This window comes from Rhinolophus hipposideros, assembly GCF_964194185.1.
Source record: "Rhinolophus hipposideros genome assembly, chromosome: 4".
Classification (NCBI taxonomy): Eukaryota; Metazoa; Chordata; class Mammalia; order Chiroptera; family Rhinolophidae; genus Rhinolophus; species Rhinolophus hipposideros.
The window spans coordinates 105687724-105707950 of record NC_138050.1 but is presented as its reverse complement, the minus strand read 5'-3'; the positions used below and the strand labels follow the sequence as shown (position 1 = coordinate 105707950).

The window sequence follows — 20227 nt, the reverse complement described above, 5'->3', positions numbered from 1 at the left end:
GGTACAATAGACCTGGGACTCAACTCCAGCGCTTTGTGCCTCCAGTGGGTTTTGCATCCCTCCGCGGGCTTGGGGCAGACACTGCACCCCAGTCGTCACACAGTGAACGCGCTCAGATGGAGTGAAAGGTGGCAGGAGTGACACGGGGCTCGGCGTGTCTGCGTGGTGGCTTCCGGGACCCCTGTGTCTGTGCCACGTGCGAGCAACACAGGCAGGGGCTCGCTGAGAAGCCTCTCCTGGCTCACCGTGTCATGTTCCCTCCTCTCAGAACTCCGCAAACATTTACTTCTCCTCACCACCACCCATGCCTCCATGCAGCTCTTTGCTTCCACATACACACGTGTTTATATTTGCTTCATACATTGTGTTTTCAATGCTTCATGCCCTGAGTGTATTATTCCTGCTCACCCCCTCTGTCATTGTTACCACACCGCCCCTCACCGGACTGCAGTTTTGGGCTGGGACTGGATCAGCCTGCGAAAACCGAGAAAGCTGTCACTGCCTTACAGCTGTCTTAACATGTTGCTGTTTTCATTGGGATTTCACTTGTACAAAAATAAATCGCTGCTCCTCAAAGAAAGCTAATTGGAGAAGTTCTGATTGGAAATGGGTGGAGCAGGTCCCAGGTCGGGAGAAAAGAGTTGGAACAGCGGACACTGAGGGAGGTCAGGGCGCTCATTGTGTTTTGGTCCCGGTTCCGTCCTTGGTGAGCTGTGAGCTGCAGGCTGATTCCTTACGCGTCCCTTTCCTTGTATCAGGATGTGGCCTCTGCTACTTCTGACATTCAAGGCACCACAGCACTGAGTGGGGGGCTCTAGGCATTTCTGCCTGGTCTTATTTGCACGAAAACTCAAACGAATTTGTCATTTTGGGGGGAGGGGGTTCCGACAATTTTTAAAAACACATTTAAATTGAAATGTACACACACATTCGCACACATATGCACACACACGCACACACACAGTAAGGTGCCCTTTCTCAGCAATAAACGCCCACGTGTTGGGTATTCACCTGTGTCCTCATTTCTGTTAGGTCCGCACCCAGAGGGCAGCTGCTGCTTCCAGACAACTCTGAGGTCGGCTTCACAGTAAACCGTTTCCCAAAGAAGTGGCAGCAGTTCAGATTTCTGCCAACAGTGTGCGAGAAGAGTCCGCCCATTTATGAGATTTTCATCTCTCTTAAAACGTTGAACATCGGCCTCTTTGTTTTAGTGACTTTGGGTTGGGAAGCATGGGGTCCCAAGCATGTGGAAGGACGCCCCAGGGTCGTGAACACTCACGCGTCATTGCAGCTTGCAAAGCTCCTGCCACACTTTCTTCTCTTGTGATTAGCTACCCTGTCTCCCCGAAAATGAGAACTAAGTGGAAAATAAGCCCTAGCATGATTTTTCAGGATGCTTGCCATAGAAAATAAGCCCTAATGTGTCTTTTGGAGCAAAAATTAATAGAAGACCCGGTCTTAATTTTGGGGAAATACAGTAGGGCTTATTTTATATTACAAACATCCTGAAAAATCATGCTAGGGCTTATTTTCCGCTTAGGTCTTATTTTCAGGGAAACATAGTATCCAGTGACTCGGGGAGGCAGATACTATTCTTCTCCTTTTATAAAGTAGCAAGATGCACTAGCAGAAAAGATATTGGCTCATAACAAGTACTGAATGAAAACGCCAGGCCAAGAGTCAGCTCCTTGGAACACACACAGGCATGGGTCCCCTCTTTGAGTTATTAAAAGTATGGAGATGGCACTTTGCAAGAATCTTGGTTCTGAGACAAGTTAAAGTATATACAGAGAGCACCCCCCCAAAAGTACACACATTTTAAGAAAGGAAAAAGCTATTGAAATTGTAATACTCAATATATACTGATAACAAAAGATGAATACAAGTCACGTTTGACTTCTGCAATTACAAGAGGAGCTCACAGTGGTTCCCATCAGCGTCCAGACACTTCTGATTATGGTGAGCTGCTGCTTGAGCCACGCTGACCCAAGTGTCCACTTTTGTACACTTTTGTGGCACCCCGTACATTTAGGGAAAGTGGTATGGGTTTCTGATTTGAGTGAATTTATATTTATGCAAAACTGTTTTTCTTTTAGAGATTTAGGGGCTTTAAGAATTACTGAGAGGTTATAAGATTAGATTTTGCTAATTTATTTTGATCAAAAGAAAACTACCTGTCCATACCTATCAGAAGGGTGCCCTTAGTGGAAGAGAGAGATGGCATCTAAGGCCACAAGAATGAACCAGAGCGCCACCCACAGGCTCCTCACTGGTGCCGCAGACCAGTGGTCCCTGCAGCCTGGAGGAGAGGATGAAGAGTTCATTCCCTTCACTTCTCCAACATATAGTATTAATTGAGCACCTTCTAGATTTCGGCCCTTACTAATTGAAGAGGTGCTGTTCTAAAGGGCGAGGTGGACACATGCGTCAGCGCTGGGAGCCAGGTCTGTCCCTACCCCTTAGCTCCAGCCTTTGGACTTGGACTTGGACTTGCAGTCCCCGTGAGCGCTGGAGAGTGGGGAATGCATGTCCTGCCCAAACTTGAATTAGCTTGAAAACATGAAGCCCCTCATTTCCCAAAATATATTTGTAACAACACGAAAGTCTTTATTTTCTATAAAGTCTTCCTTTAAAATCAAAAGGGAAATCAACAGTTATGGAGAACTAGCCCCCAAAAGGAAAGCTAATTATTTGTGTCAACACAAGATGTAAATCCGTGCTCAGGTTTTCTTTTGATTAATGAGACAGGGCGTTCTCTACATAAATGGGGACATTATTACAAACACTTTCACAATGATTTATCAGGTACAGAAATCAATGGGAATTGCCTTTTGTGAAAAATTGCAATTTTATAAATAGCCAGGTAAACATATGTAAAACTGGAGTTCAACACATATGTGGCTACTTAATAGTGAAGAGGCATTTATGGCTCAAGATTAATATATCTTTAAAAAAGTAATCTTGTAGACATCAAAAATGTCGAGATGACAAATGGCGCTAACAAGGCAATTATCTCATAATTAGTGATAGAAGTAACATATTAAGGATGGGCTCAATTTTCAGCTGACGTTAAAAAAATCCTGCATCCTACTCAAATCTGCCACTCCACGAGAGCTCAGTATGTACACAGATATTGCAAATCTATCACACAGCTTTTGCTGCATTTGTTACCTCTTTTGTTCACAATGCTATTTTAAAAGTGAGTATATTTTAGGAGTAGCAACTATAGAGCGGTTTTTCTTGTCAGTCAAACTTAGTACTAATTTTGGCATAACTTGATTGCATGATTGAAGAGAGAAAGCCATGGAAGTGTAAGATTCAGAGAATGAAGAATGTAGAGATGAAAGCTAAAACCAGAAAGAAAGAGAAGGAAAAATATTTTATGGTGGTGGTGGTTGGTTTATTTGACCAAGAAAAGTGCAAAGTTAGGAAGAGTGTACTCTTTGTTTTCAGAAGTTATCAAATTGCATGCAGCCATCATCGTCTTGGATGGAGAGGCAATTTCGTATGGAGAGATCACCAGAGGGCTGCGTTAGTGGCTTGGGGACCACAGCGGGTTCCCATAGGAACTCCACATAACTTGCAATCATATTTACTCTAAGTAACACTCATGGGGTTTTTATAATCTTCAAAGTGACCACAAATAACAAATGTAGATGCAGTTATGTTACTAAGGCAATAGGCATAGAAATGTGTTTTTATCAAAAGGTTCCCTTTCTCCTCCAAATCACCCAAGATCTGGGTCGTTTGACAGACTATTTACACAGACATTAAATAGCATTTGGCAAATACTACGTAAGTTCTCACTGCTAGTATTGTTGTACTTGTTGGTTTTCTGGGATGTTATTGGCTGTGCTGCCGTTTTTTGCAATTGTGTTGGTAATAACAACAATGTGTTTTCCCTCCTTATTTTGTTGAGTTGAAATGAAAGGACAGTGCAGATTGGGTGTTCAATCCAGGCAGAGAAGAAAGGGGAGATTTACATGAACGATGTGTGTTCCCTGGAGGACAGGAAGGTTTCCCATTTGGCCTCAGAATGAAAACCCCGAAGCCTCCTACTTGCAAAGTCGGGACAGCATGACACACAAAGAGGGTCAGTGGACCGGCTGGGGGGGTGTCTCTGAGAGGGGCCATGTCTGCAGCAGCTAGAGCTCTGTCTGCTGTTCTGATGCCCTCAGGCCTGATTGAGAATGAGCAGGAAGCCCGTCGGGCAGCTTCCATTCACGGGTCACAGCACTGCCCTCCTGAGCCAGAAGCCGCAACACACTGCTTTTCTGCCCAGCCTTTACCACGCTCCTTTTGAGCTGGCAGGTCCATTTCTGAATGTTTCCATCAACGTCCCACTCCTCTCCACCTGGGCAGGTGTCTTTTGAAAGCAGTGACATTCCTGAACCCAACCTTCCAAACACAGTCTGCTAAGATGGTCAAAAGCAGGATACTTCCTGGGAAATGAGGCCCGTGTGCTCATGACAAACAGCGGGGCAGCCCTCTCACTACGTGGTCTTGGAGTTGGACTTCAGGACGAGCCCGGGAAGGGTTTCTGATCTGCTACTGGGAAGCCACATCTACCCCACATCTACCGTCCATTTTTACATCTTTTTATCTCTTTGGACGTATGTGCAAAACTCACCACTTTGAATGACATACATTCTTTTAACATCAGTGGCTGACATGTCCTAGCTGTTGCAATTTTCTGCCAACCCATATGTTTCTTATATCTATGAATTCCTAGTATCTTCAGATTTGATGTTCTATTTCTGACTTTTCTTGCGATCCCTGCTGAGGTTGCCACATGCACTGACCAAGCCTGGAGGATGATACCGAGACGTTTCTCTGTTGTGCATGCCAATCAATTCATCAGCACCACTGGAGAAGATCAACCAACAGCTTAGAAACAACTCTATAGATTTACCTGCCTAATTTTGTGATCAGTCAAGAGGCATTCTAAATACTGATTGGTGGCTCAGACCCACTTGTTGGGACACTAATACAACCTCCCTGGGTGGGAGTTGTTTACAGACTCTCCTTCCTACCAACTAGTTTCTGGGCAGGGAGTTGTATATACTGTCCGCCTTTTGGGGTCCTGGCCGCGTGCACAAGTTTCAAGGAAAGCTGCCCTAGCTGAACTTTCTTAGAGTCATGTTTTGGGGGGCGTGTGAGCAGTGTGCTGGGGAAAGCATCACACTGTCCAACACAATCATACTATTTTTATTTGACATGCATGTGGAATGGTTTTCGTTGGGCCTCTTAATAGATTGCATTCTTTCCATTGTATTGATAAGTATTAGTGATTATTAGAAACATATAGGAAATGATACAATGCTATCCAGGTCTAAACATCAGAAATTAGATATGAACAGAAAGTTTCACAATCAACCCTGCACACAACTGACTAGAGTCTTTCCGGTTTACTCAGCTACAGACTCAGCAGTTTGGTTTTGAGGTTCCTTTATGTATAAATCGCTAAATCAGGTAGCTGGCTTTATGTAACGTGAGTACCTGTTAGGACTAAAAGTGACATCATGAGGCACTTATGCAATTTCCTGCCACCTATATGCTATGCCATCCTTAGAGCACAGATCAAGAAAATAACCAGACCACGGGGATATTTAGTGGTTAGGTGCATAGGAATTAAAATTAATGCTAATCAATATTTACTGACTAAAACTTACCAATAATTCCAGCAAAACAAGAAAATGCATATACCACAGTAATAAGGCATCATTAATAAGTTACTACGGATTTCTAATGTTAACTGTTCATATAAGAAATAGAGATGTTTTCAAGCATATATATCTTGTTTCCTCTTTAGCAAGAGAATCATAAAGTTTCAGAGTTGGAAAGGACCAGCAGATCTTCTGCTATTTTTTTTTTTCTTATAAGATGGAACATTCTTACCTTGAAACTGGGCATTAAATCCTTTGCGTCGATGGTTGCTGTCAGATGTGAAATGGAGTCTTAACCAATTCTTGCTACTGATAACAGGAGAAGGAAGATTCATTCCCGTCAGCCTGGAAAAGAGAATGAAGAAAAAAATCCCCCTTGTAAACCAACAGAGCAAATGGCCTATAGCAAACCCACTTTTAAAATTGACTACGGACAGTCTTTATTGTGAGATGCTTAAAACAGAAGTCATTTATTAGCTACATTTAAACTTTGAAATGATTCAGATAATTTTTTCTTTGCCCACATACAAATGCGATATTTATTCTTTAGGAAATGAAGGCTTTCACAAACATTTTACATTTTGAGTCTTCTTTATTAATGATAAATAAACGAAGATATTTTTTTTGATTTCTTATTTCTTTGTATCATGAGTTCAATCATAAAGCAGTATAAAAAGAAAAGAAGGAGGCAAATGATAAAACCCTGCCATTCACTATTGGAACACTGAGAAATTGTGTTTCACTGGAAGTCGTCTCAGTCACACGGCTTCTCATGCTTGACAGCGAGTTTTCCATGTGTCTAGGGCTCCCGTGCAGAATTCACGGCAGGGACCTTTCCTACAGGGGTGACGAAAGGGCGTGTTTATGAGACTAGTGACAAGAACCGTCAAGAAGTTCTGAGATGGAAGAAAATCATGTTTGAGTAAAAGAGCATATGCAACACAATTAAATCTTTCAAACATCAGCCACAGTCAATCTCTGGTTAAGCTGTGGAAAAGATCTAGTCCACTTTAAAATGCATAGTTTAGTTGTCACAGAAAAGTTAGTGATCTCCTTCCTGCCCTTGGAAACTTTGTGTCCCCACAGAGAAGTCCATGCCTTTTGGGGAGCAGGGGTCAGGCTGTGCCAGACGCTGGGACACTGTCAGACACAGGACGATGGGCTGGCTCTGCTGGTCCTACCTGAGGCCTGCACACCTGGGGTGTCTCAGTTTTCCAGTCTGTACGTTGCATTTGAAAATACCTCCATTGAGACGCTAATGTAATGCTTAGGTTGGTGCAAAAGTAATTGCAGTTTAAAAGGTTGAAAATAATTGCAAAAATCGTAATTAGTTTTGCACCAACCTATATATCTATATATCTATATCTCTATCTATCTGTCTGTCTGTCTGTCTGTCTGTCTGTCTATTTATCTATCTGTCTATATATCTATATCTATATCTCTATCTATCTATCATCTCTATCTCTATCTCTCTATCTCTCTATCTCTCTATCTCTACATCTGTATCTACATCTACATCTCCCATAAATGGTCCTAAAGCAGTTTCAAATGTTACTTACAAGTGGCTACTCATTGTATGATTATTTTGCACCTCAGCTGGCCAACCTATTTTCAAAACAATCTCGCTGGTGTAGAACATCTGTAAGACTTTAACCATTGGCGTGTGGCAGAACCCTGCACTGCCCTTTGCAGGCTGGCCTGTGAGGACCTCTGCTGCTTGGTCAAGCTGGAAACCGTGTTCTATGCGTGGGATTTACCAGGTCTGGGCTGACTCCTGCCAACCCTACTACCTGGAGGAAAAGCAGCATCCAATGAAATATGTCGCCAAGCTTTCTGATGTCAGGGTGTTCAATTTCAACTTTCAGGTTTAGAAATGTGCAGTATCCATTTAAAGTTAAAAGCCAACCCTTGACTGTAACCAATTGCAACAGTGTTTATGTCACTGTTGGAAATAATCTTCTGTAAGAGGAAATATACTACTCAGATCTGCCTGTTAGTTTGGATTTATGTAGTACTAACTGGGAAAGTCGGGTAAGGCTGGCTCCAAGAAGCATTTCGTCATTCTGATATTTTGTTTGACGGCTCTCTGGCCCCCTTTTTTTTCCTGCTGAGATTATGTTACAAATTCTGTTGGAAATACGTCACATACCTCTTTGCCTAATACTAACAATGGCCAAGAGAAAAGTAAATTTTGGATTTAACCACAGACAGTCTATCCAGCTTATCTACATTTTATTTACTGAAATTTTTAATAATTGAAATCCGTGTTAGCTTTTTGTTGCTTTAAAGATTTATGTATGTAAATATACATAAATCTTACACACACACACATGATTAGTTCTCTTGGAGTGACTCTGATCTCAAATGCTAGACGGCATTGCATTTCAGCTTCATTAACATTAGCAATGCCCATAAACAGCCCCTCTCTTCATCGCCCCATTTGCCAAACACCTACCCAGAAAACGTCAGTATTGCTTTTGTCAACATACTCCCCCTGCGATGGGTCAGATAGGATTATTTTAGGGGCTATGGGTCACATGGTCTCTGATCCAACTGCTCAGCTCTGCCCTGTGCAAACACTGACCTGGGTTCCCTGTGGTAGGGTTCTGATAACACTTTACTTATGGACACTGGAAGTTGTATTTCATGTCCTTTTTTGGGGGTAAAAATAGTATTACTTTTTTTTAATGTTCTTTCAGCCACTTAACAAGGTAAGAATAATTCTTAACTTATGGGCCGGATTTGCCTGTTGGCCACTGTGTGCTCACCTTCTTTCATATACAGGAGGCAGTTTGGGGAAATGCTGGGCAGTGAGACAGTTAGATGATGTGTACCAAGTTCACTTTTATAACTAAAGTTTCAAAAAGTGCGTAACTCCTGTACAGACTCCTCTTATACAGAATCAAAGTGAGGGCTTTGTAACAGTTACATATTATGATTCATGCCCCAAGGTCAGAGCCAAGCCCTGCAAGGTGTCACACTCCAGAGTGGGTTGATGTGCATAGATTTGTGTGAATTAAACAAATATCCACATCTGGTTCTTGGGAGTGTCAGGGAGCTGGTTTGTAAGTAAGACCTATCTTTGGAACTGTGAGTTTTTCTGTTACCTTCCCCCTGGCTGAGGCTACCCTCAGAGCTGTCATTTAAGGAAGATTATATTAGACAATCAATTCTTCCTTCATTACAAACTAAAGAAAATTGATTAACATGGAAACCAGTGGAGGTAGCATTGCTTTACTAAGAACTTGATGGTTCGGATAAGCTTTTGAGGTAAATAATTCAACCAAATACCTTTGTGGTAATGCCTCCCAAAGGTGTACACGTCCTAATCCCAGAACTTGTGACTATGTCACCTGACATGGGAAAAGGGCCATTGAAATGTTATGAAGTTACACACCTTGAGCTGGAGAGATTATCCTGGATTATCAGGTGCCCCAATGTAATCAAAAAGATCCTTAAAAATGGAATACAGAGGCAGAAAAAGCGAGTCAGAGGGAGAAAATGAACCTACGGAAGGAGGTTCATTCACATGTGCGAACTCCACCCATGATTGGTGACCTTGAGATGGAGGAAGCAACCATGAGCCAAGGGCCAGGTGCCCCTAGAATCTGGGAAAGACAATGAAATGCATTCTCTCCTGGAGCCTCCAGAAAGCCTCCTGCTGACATGTTGCTTTTATTCCAGCAAAACCCTTATTAAGCGCACGAACTGTAGAACCATAAGATAAAATATTTGTGTTGGTGTAGCTATCAAGTTTGTGTTAATTTGTAGTGGCAACAATGGAAAACAACTACAATCTTTTAATAAATCCACGTCCTACTTTTCATTCTAAAGCAGCCCAGAAAGAGAGGACATACAGTAGAACATGTCATCACCCACACTTAATAATCTGAGAGGACCAACAGAGTTTACATCCTGTCTGTAATGATCAATGATTGAATGTCTGTCATTGTTGGGTTGAGGTCTTCTAGACGTCCTCTACAGTTCTTAGCTATGCTGCACCAGGGTTTCTAAAAAAGCTTTATAGACGAGAGGGCAATTGTGGGGCAATAGTGGAAAATGGACATGAATGTTGAGCCTGAGATACAAATCAGAGATATTTTGAAGAGAAAAGAGGAAATGGTGGCAGGGAATAACAAATGTCTGTATCTGTTGGTTCACAATATACTGAATTTCTTGTCCTCAACACAGAGAAACAAAGGATAGAAATCTGGTGAAATAATGTGAATCCAAGATATGTGGACTCAAGGAGTAAGGTGAGGCACAAGAATGCCTGAGTGTGAGTGGTGGGGAAAGGGTCTTCCTGCGGGAATGCTAGGTGTGTTTCATTTCTGGAGCATCTCAAACTAGGTCAGCAAACCCCCAGAGCGGGACCGTGAGAACACCGAGCCGTCCCTGTAGATATGGTTAAAGGAACTGGAAGTTCTTGCTTTTTGTCCCCAGTATGCCAAATTAAGCAAGTTAATCCATTGGCAAATTCATTTCTTTTAAAGGATTCAACAAGGTTTTTCTCCTGCCAACAATGAAATTGGATGTAGGCCTCATGGGCTACTTAAAGTGAAGATGACCTTCTTAGAGCCAGAACCGAACAGACCAGTGTGTTCCACTTTCTCTAAATGGCTTTCCCATGAATTCTAGGGCTCTATTTCCAGCAGCGTCACTTCTGGCTTCCCTTGACCTCTCTCAGGGTCACTTTTCTCACACATAATATCAGGGAGTTGAGCACGTCGTTCTAAAACATTGCATCTCATTCATTATACTTAAGTAACTGGAAAAATATAGAGTTAATGCATTGAGATAATTTTCCAAACGGCATTTGGAAATGCTAACTTTTTTTGAGAGAGCTCTGTTTGAGTACTTCTTTAACAGTAAGCCAGATGTCTTATTTTTTCAGAAAATCACATAAATTGTGGGTGTTACTCATAGTTAAAGCTCTTTAACTGTGATAACTAAGAAGCCAGAAAACATTAACACCATCGACACAGACCAGGAGTTAACTCAGCCTCCCTGAGGAGACTAAAGAATTTAACCAACCTATTCGAAGAGACTGACTGCTTGTCAGACTGGGGACAAAGTCATCTAGAAATTGTTATTTTTTCGTGTGCTCTTGTGGACATGTAATCAACACGATTTGAGTGGTGTTTAATTTATCTCTGCTTTGTCAAAATGAAATAGAATTATCTTATCAAAGTGTTTCTGAAATGTCATATTTCTAATTGGTTGTTATTGCATTACTAGTAAAATCCACTGTCTTATGAACATATGTTGAGTTTCTAATATCGTTATCCTGAGCCTTATTTTGGGTATTGAAGAAAGTAACAATGGAATAAAAGGTAGTTTTCACATGGGAAGAACATGAGAAACAATGAAGAGTTATGTGTGTGTGTGTGTGTGTATGTGTGTGTGTACGTGTATATATACACATACAATCATTGCATATTTAAATACAGAATTTCTAGAAATTTATTTTAAAAGTTTTACACATAACACATATACCCTCTGGGAAAAACAACAAACAAAGCAGAAACCTCCCACGGCCTATTTAAAAGCACACCACAGAAGCCATGTCTGTTAGTTCTTTCTGTCATCAAAATTAACCTGTTCTATCCGACTTTCCTGTCACATGGCATGGCATGCACGATGAGCTCCCACGGCAGGCTGCCCAATCCTGGATAGCACTTTTTTTCTATTTGAATCTCTTTTTTTCCTCAAGGCTCTCGGCAGATTCTATCGTTAGTAGATACCAATAGCCCTCCCCTGCCCTCTTGGTCACTTTATCCACTCTTGTGACTAGCGATCACCTTTACCGTTTCCCGTGTGCCCCGTTACAGTCTATGCTTTTTGCAGAAATATCTAGCCCCTTGAGCAGTCGTCCATCCTCCAGCATGCCCCCCCATCCTTCAGCCCCGCCCAGCCACAGGCCCGCCCCCACTTTCTATATCCGGATGTGCGTGACTCCTCCTGTCCCCACTGGGAGCCCCATGCTTCCTCCTCCGCTGGGTGTTTCCACAGCCACACTCTTGCCTGGAGTCTAGCGTGTGTGGGCATGCACACACATATGCACGCACGCACGCACGCCCCTCCTGCTGGGGTCATTCCTGGTTGTCCTTTTGGTCTCCGACCATGTGCGACATTCGGCGGAAGCCCGACCTCACCTCAAACATGAGGCTGTCTCTCCCTGTGATGTCCCCTCCTGGCACCTGTCCTGCAGACATGTCACAGAAGTGATGTCCTGATGACTTCTTGAGCGGTTGTCTTTCCTGTGACACTGGAAGCTGGCATTGTCCCCACTGTGTCTCCAGCACTTAGCAATGTGCTGGGCACATAGTACTTATCAGCGCAAAACCCATCAGGCGATGAAACACAAGAGGTGACATTAGACACTCCCATGTGGCGCTACGCTGGTCCCACTTCCCAGCGTCCCTCTATAAACCGTCCCCTGCTCCAACGCCAGGCTGCTGTGTGTTTGTGACATGTCTTCATTGGATGAATTCTTTCCCTTTATAGCTTTAGAGGTGAGCCAGGTAAGGAAGGAAGAAACGGTGGCTGGGAAAGGACAGCTGTTCCTTTCTGCATGAAACCAAGGTCTCTGCTCACCCAGGCATACCTCCCAGGGCTGCACGCACACAATGTGCTTTGAATGGGCTCCCCTATGTGTCCTGCCCCAGTGGCCCTGACTGGACACCCAGGATCTCCTGATGTTAATCACTCCTAAGGAAATCCAAGGAGATCATGCGCCAGGGGCCCCAGAAACACCCCAGTGTGGGTCATTATCAGATGCTTGGGTCATGGCCGTACTGTGTGCCGTGGATTTCTAGAAGCAGCGAGCTGTCAGATGTGTAATCCTGGCTGCACCAAAGCAAGTGTAACTGCAGTGGGTCCAAGGGACGCATCAGAATGTGTGTGACTCCCCCCTCTCGGATGCCCCTCCCCTTGGGATTTATACGCAATAGCTATTCCGTGCTAAGTGGTGGGCATTCCACCTGCAACACCAACATCTGCCCTTCTTTCCTCTCACTAAGCACCACCTGTGTCCTCTACTTGTGCTGTTGAAAAGGTCTCCTAATTGTCCCTGTCTACTCTAATCTGCTCTGTGTAGCTCTGGCACAAATGGCCATAAATACAAAGCAATTCAACAAACATTTACAAACAACCTCGTGTCGGACTGAAGATACAACCGAGCAAGCTACGATACCCAAGACCTTCTGAGAGGAATGACCTCAGAGTGAAGACACTCAGGGTAAGTGTCTCCAGATAGAAATTCGGGTCACTGGGAGTGCCCATAATAGGACGTTTCAACTGTTTCTTAGATGAAGACCACTGAGGGGATGTGCTGTCTCAGCTGTGATTTGTCAGCTGAGTGGCTAGACTGGGGGACAGGAGAGCAACTTGAGAGCAGTGCTACCACAGTGGAGACTTGTGGGGACACCCAACCCTTCCCTTTTCTAAGATCCCCAATAGCTCTAATCAGTGGGACAAGAGGCCAACTTTCCTAGCATTGGATTGAGGACCCTTCAGGGTACGAGAAACCATTCCTACTTCAGCTCTCACGTTGCCTGTTGTAAAGCTGTGTTCTGGCCACGCTGAGCTATGACTGCTCCCTAATCACCTTACATGTCCACGCCTCTGGGCTTTGTGTCACTGTGTCCTGCCGTCCTGGGCCCTTTGACTCATTCCGCACATTTAAATCCTTCCCACATTTCAAAGCATTGGCAAAAGATTCCCCCATCCCCAAATATCTTTTTCATGTTATTTTAGTGGAATTAAGCACTCTGCCCATGACCGTTAAGCACTTGCTCCACATATTTCTACAGCAACGGTGAGTCTGCCTCACGTCGTTAGTGGCTGGGTAGAAATCTATGTCCCTGACGGGACTGTGAGCCCCCTGAGGGTACAGCGGGCACCTTGTCAATGTCCCTAATTCTTGCAGTACTTTGCATAAATCAAAGTCTCCATCAGTCCATTGTAAATGGTTTGGGGTTTTGTTTTTGTTCATGATATAACCTACTAATCAATAGCAAACCCTAAGAACACACAAAGTTAAGGTCCTTATGAGAAAGCCATTCTTATTTTTTCATGGACAGTGTTTTCCCACCAGTGTTACAACCTGCTGAGTGTGAACCCCACGTGGGTCAGAGCTGGTATCCTTGGAACCCAAATGGTGACACAGGACTCACTTGAGACAGTGAGAACGTCATCTGTGTCCAGGAAGGAGCTGGAGAATGATGGAACCTACCAGAGAAGAGGCAAAGGAGCCCAGCCCTGACCACAGGGACGTGAGAGCAAGCCGTAAACACATCCAGGGCTTAGCATATCAAGCGTGGAAGGAACCCAAAGGTCCTCAGAGAGGATCAGTAGTGAGACAATGTGACAAATCCTGTCCTCTAAAGCTTAAGGACTAAATGTCAGGAAATTGCTTGAACACAGCTGGGGAAATGGCTCAGATAGACGAGTAATAGGATAAGGCAGACAAGAGACAGAGCCTGTGACAGCATCTCTCCGTGGAGTCCCCTGGGCCTCGGGTCCATCCAGACAGGGCTGGCAGGGAAGTGGCTTCAGCCAGAGGCCGACTGGAGGAATCAGTATCATTCTTCCACGGCAGGGAGGGCCTGCTTCACTTGTGCCCAAAAGGTCATCTCTGGTATTAAAAACCTCGGCTGCAACAAACTCGTCTGGATTTAACTCAGTGACCTGGAAAACGAAACCTCTAGTGTGTGTCTCCAATCCTCTGCTTGATCCGATGTCCTCGGAGGCTGTTTTAGGGACTGTCTGCGAAGTCTGGACTCTGAGCTTTGCCCACAGGGCAAAGCGTCCTCTGCCTATTGGACTTCCAAAACCAGTGAATAGTGGGCACTAGGCCTGACTGGGGCTCAATACTGCTTTTTGCTTATTAAAAAAGATAGTATCGACAAACAGATCTCTATAATAAATACACACACAGTCTATACTCTAAGCCTGACGGTAAAAAGACGTGCCACGTGACACTGGATTTCTGGATCACTGCCCATTTTCTCTTTGATATTCTTTTCAGAAATATTATACATATTGTTTGATGCATTGTAAACACTAGATTTCCCTTAGTCTTAGGATGAGGTAAGTCTCATCCAGCCCAATTCAAGAGTCTGAAAAGAGTCTTTTTTTTTCTTTAGCAAAACTCTTCCATCTCCTGATATGCCAACCAGCTGGTCAGATTCCCACACACCCACTGACTGTCCTGGGGGTTTGAGCATCTCCAATGCTGTCATGTGGGACCCAAGGTGTGCAGCTGACACTGAGCATCAGAACCAGTACCAGCCACTGCAGACCTAGTTAAACCTCACGCACGTATACGCAGCCCTTGGGTCTGGGCTTGGGGTTGGCAGTCTGTGGGGCTACTTTGGGTCACATGTGCCATTGTAGGAAGCAGGCTCCTGCCACACACTGGAATCCAGGTGCAGGCCAGCGAGCAGCGAGACGCTGGCAAGGAAGTCCACCCATGGCCCGACTCCCATGCCTGTCACCAAGGTCCTTTAGTCATTGCACACCAGCTTTGGAGTCGGCCTCACCTGGATTCAAACCCTCTCATGGCCCTTCCCAGCTGGGTGACCACAGGCCTCTCTTCCGCTGGCCGGAACGTGCAGGCCTCACCTGTGTGAACGCCACACTGAGGACCACATGCTGTCTGCCACTCAGCACCGTTGTCACTCTCTGCCAGTGAGTGACAGGTTTCGGTTTTGTGCTCACACCCATCCCCCCTCGCTGCAAAGCACTTCAGAGGAAGCCGCCTGCTGGCTGCCCTTGTCCACAGATGTGTGTATGGCTCTGTCTGTAATCATGCTAACGTGTCCAAACATGGTAACCTGTTTCTGTCTCACATGGATGGGGAGAGTATTTCCTCGTGAGTTGTTCCAGCTTACTGACCGCCTTCTATGTCCTAAACACTGGGCGAAGCACCAGATGCAAGATTGAACAGGTGTCTGTCTCTGACGTCACGTGGTTTTAGGCAATCTAACTGAGATGTCTCGTGGGATGACTGTGGCCCACACAACTCGTACGCTGACAGTCTGAATACAAGTACCTCACAAGGTGGCTGTACTTGGTGTTCAAATCATCACAGATGCCATTAAGGAAAACTGAGGGCCCATGACTGGGGGCCTTATAAGAAGAGGAGGTTAGGACAGACGCACACTGAGGGACGACCGTGTGAGGACTCAGGGAGAAGACAGCCGTCTAAACGCCCAGGGGAGAGGCCTGGAGCAGACCCTCTCCTCATGGCCTGCAGACGGAGCCTCCTGATGACACTTGGGTCTCAGACTATAGCCCCCAGAGCTGTGAGACGGTACATTCTGCTGTCACAGCCTCTCGGTCTGTGGAACCTTGTCATGGCAGCCCCAGCTGACTAACACAGGAGTCCCGTGAATAAACTGCTGAGTAGGCGTGGACCAGGGCTGTGTGACAGTGTCCTCAGGACGGGCTGCCTTGTCAGGTTGGAGAGGCATGCATCAGGGAAGACTTCCTGCAGAAATGAGGGGATGAACGGAAAGAGGTGGTACAGGAGGACGCGGGGACACCGACGTTAAGGGCAAAACGACGTGTCCTCAAGGGTGATGGAAAAGGAGTGGGCAGCAACGAGACGGCAACAGAGACGGGGGCTCTTCAACAAGGATGGCCACTAGCTTCCAGAAGCACGGGGTGGTCAGTGATGGCCGACAGGGACGTGGGCTTTGGCTTTGGACAAGTGAAAATCAGGGATTGAAGGGGACAGTGGCTTACAATCCCTCAGTGAATCATCTGAGCCAGTGGTAGCAGCCCATGTTAAACAGGGTTGGGGACCCACACCATCGGAGGGGCCATTCAGGTCAATCCATGTTTACATGTTCCGTTTATTGACTGTGTATTGTATGTAGCAAACACAATTTCAGCTGATTCTTCTGCAAGTTTACAGTTGTGAAATAAGCAAGAACATACAACAGCCTGAGAAAATGTACCTGGAAGACCACAGGGAACCTGCTACCAAATGAAAGAGACAGGAAGTAGCTGGACTGTGTTTTCACTTGTCCCCGTGATCAGAACTCCATTCCAGCAAAGACGCATGATTTCCTTGTGAGTATGTCCACCAGGCCAGGGTATCACACTTTGCTAGCACGCTCTTAGACATGGTAAGGCTGCTGCAATGCTCTGCCCACAGCTTCACGTAATGAAGGGTTCTCTTGAATGCTCATGTCAGAAAAAAATGGCATAGGCTTCAGGAAATGCGGATCCTAAAGGGATTCCACATGTTCTGTGAAGGAGACCCCGCTAAGCACTCGTATGTCGTTGTTCTGTCATTCAAATATATGTCTTTTAATTATTTTTTTAAACTTATTTTATTTACATTTTATTTTTTTCCAGAATTATTGAGGCATAACTGTCAAATAAAAGCTGTATATATTCAGGTGTACAATGTAATGATTTCATATATGAACACATTGTGAAGAGATTATAATTTAGCTAATCAACACACCCATCCCTTCACATAATTACTTTTTTGTGTGTGCTGAGAACACTGAAGATCTACTCTCTTAGCAAATGCAGAGCTTCTGACCCAGTGTCGTTAGCTGTAGTCATTGCATGTTCACGGATCTCCAGAACTTACTCATCTCGTAACTGCTAGATTATCCTCTTTGATTAACCTCTCCCCATGTCCTGCACCCCGCACCTGCTAACCACTCTTCTCCTCTCTGTGTCTCTGAGTTTGACTATTTTAGATTCCACCTGTAAGGAGATCATTCATTATTTGTCTTCTGGGTCTGGCTTATTTTGCTGAGCATGTCCTCTAGACTCATCCATCTCAAGGTCTGAGAGGAGATGGGCAGTGGCCATTGATCTGTTTAGGTTTTTTATTTGACTTGGAATAGGTATTTTTCCGATCTACGGAGGAGGAACTAAGCCTTACAGCCCTGGAGCACGTATGGTGTTTGGATTTAGCACATAGGACGTGACAGGTGCACTTTCTCAGTGAGTGCTGACTACTGAATCTGTCACCTTTTGGTTTCTGGAAACACATAGCAGTGCAAGTGTGTGGGACGGTGGGGGCTGCTGGAAGATAAATCACACTCATACACAACCACGTTGCCCACTGAGCCGACCTCCTCTGGGCTTGTGAATTCTGGCCCCTTCGGGAAAGGCAGGTGAGCTCAGGGCCGGGGGAGCCTTTCTGATGACCCTGGGAGGACTGCCTGGCTGCCAGGGAATTTCAAGACAGCCTCCTTCTTCTATCGACGTGCAGACGCCGCTCTGCCTGTGAGCTCAGCTTTTGCCAGCCTGTCAAATGGCCTGTGTAAGCCATTTAAATCAGGGATGACTCGGGCTCTGAGTCTATCCAGGCCCTCAGCAGAAGGAATCCCATAAGGGAATCCCACCTTGTTGCAAACGGCAGGATGTCCTTCTCTTTATAGCTTTTACAGTGGAGTGATAGTTCATGCTTTACATGTATAAGCATGTGTAGCCCATGTTCTGCTTCCAAGGAGAGCCTGCCTCGTCCTTACTGCTTTTCTGGGACCTGTTATGTGGGATGGAGGGTAGATGCTGTGGGCTGATGTTCTCCCACTCCTGAGGAGGGTACTGGGGCACCAGCGCTGCTGGTTTGGACTCAATATGCATAAGCCAAGTTGAGGGAAGTCATGACAATGTAACTAGCTGCTCCTTGTTAATAATCACAGGGTCAAATGGATTCAGAAACTATGAGGACTTATATTTTTTCTACCTGCCCTATGTTAACATCCACAGAGATGCTGGTGAGACATAAGCCAGGTGAAACCAATGAATCTAGTCATTTCACTCAGTAACAAGATAAACTCTAGTCAAATAGAGGTCTTTGGTTATGACACTTTTGAGAAAAGTTGAAAGTTTGTTAAAGTTGTACCAATTGGAGAAAGTATCCATTAAATATTATATTAAAAAGCATTCATTGGCACAAAAGAATATTCCAGAGAGAGATTGCTTAAAGTGACATCCTAGACTATTTTTTTCCATAACTAATGAGTAAATAGTAGATAAGCAAAAAAATAGTAAGGGTAAATAAATTAATAAATAATGCAGCTAATATTCTAAACGGATTCCTATGCAAGTATGTGTAGGTGGTTATAAAAATGGCGTGCCTATTTATATACCATTTGAAAGCCCCCTTTTTTCTTTTTAAGATAGCATTATTACCCTTTCCACATAAATACCTATAATTTGTGAATTTTATGTGCTATCATACCGAAGAAATATGCCATTACTTATTTAACCAATGCCCTCATGTAGCTATTTGATATTATTTCTGATACCTTGATAAATTTCATACTAAACCACATTTTGACAAGAAAATTTGGAATCAGTACATTAATTAGGGTTAATTCCCAGAAGTGAAAGTTTTGGGTCAAAAGGGATGCACTTTTTTAAGGCTCTTTATACACATATTGCAAAATTGCCCTATAAAAAAATAAGCTTTGGGAAGAAGCCTTTCGAAGGTGTTCCACAAATTTATCCCAGAACCTTTGAGCTCCTTTATTTGAGATCCACTTGCCACCTTCTCTGTGACCTCTGAGCTCACATGGCTTATTTCTCTGTCTCATTATTACTGCATCCTTCTAATATCGGAATTGTTACCAGCTCTGTCTCTACCAGGAGATGAAAGCTATCTGAGGCCATGGCATACGTGTTATTAGCATGATTCCGATCATACTAATGTTATGATTCCCTATGAAATATATGTCCACGTTGCTTCTTTTACTTGATAGGAAGAAAATACTAGGAAACGTTAGATACTCCTAAGCACACTTACAACAGCCCTCAAGGGGCCTGGAAGGAAAATTCTTTCCAATGTTTCCCCCCCACTTCCATTACTGACTGATCATCCCAAGCCCTTGTGATATATATTTCATAAAACTGTAACTTACTGTCTCTGTAACGGTGATACACCCCTTCCCCTACCCCACCAACCCCACAGTTAATCACGTTTTTGTATTCTTTTGACCATTAGGCATTTCACACCTCATTTAAGAAAAGGCAAGTAGTGGTATAACTTACTTGTTTTCATCTCAAAAATACTTTCTAGAACTATCCTAATTGTTTTCACATTGCCTAGTGAATCTCCTATCTTGCTGGGAGCATAAGCAGAAATCTCACCTGGGGTTGGTAATTCGGCCAGTGTGCATGCATTTTATGTGTGTCCGTGCAGACACTGGAGAGCTAGAACATTCCATTTGTAGGATCTTGGAACATCCTATCCAAATTGTGAAAATAAAACATCCCAACACATATTAGTCATCACTTGATCCATTCTGAACAAAAAGAAATGTCCGGCAATTTCAGGACAGGCTCCTTCTGGGGTGAAAACCGGGTCGGGTCCCTTAGCAGCTCCTGTCTTTGTGGGGAGGTCCAGGACCCTTCCCTGCGAGTGCTGCTGGGAGCTCAGCTTGAATCTCCTTCACCTGTGGCTGCCCGCAAGGTTGTAGACAGAGAACACACTGACATTTGGGGGACACTACTTCTGATGCTGTACATACAGCCTGAAAAGGAGCATTTTCATTCAAAATGCTTTGCACAGAGAAGACTAA

At 44.4% G+C, this 20227-nt stretch overlaps 1 protein-coding gene across 4 annotated transcripts in view; it reads right to left on the bottom strand.

Annotated features, from left to right (window-relative positions):
* CSMD1 (CUB and Sushi multiple domains 1) overlaps positions 1-20227 on the bottom strand; it is a 1600646-nt gene that overhangs the window by 566821 nt on the left and 1013598 nt on the right. For all 4 annotated transcript variants that reach the window (XM_081046432.1, XM_081046429.1, XM_081046430.1 and 1 more), the window contains exon 6: positions 5899-6011. In XM_081046432.1, coding sequence (XP_080902558.1) covers positions 5899-6011 — 113 coding nt within the window. The remainder of the gene's footprint in view (positions 1-5898; positions 6012-20227) is intronic.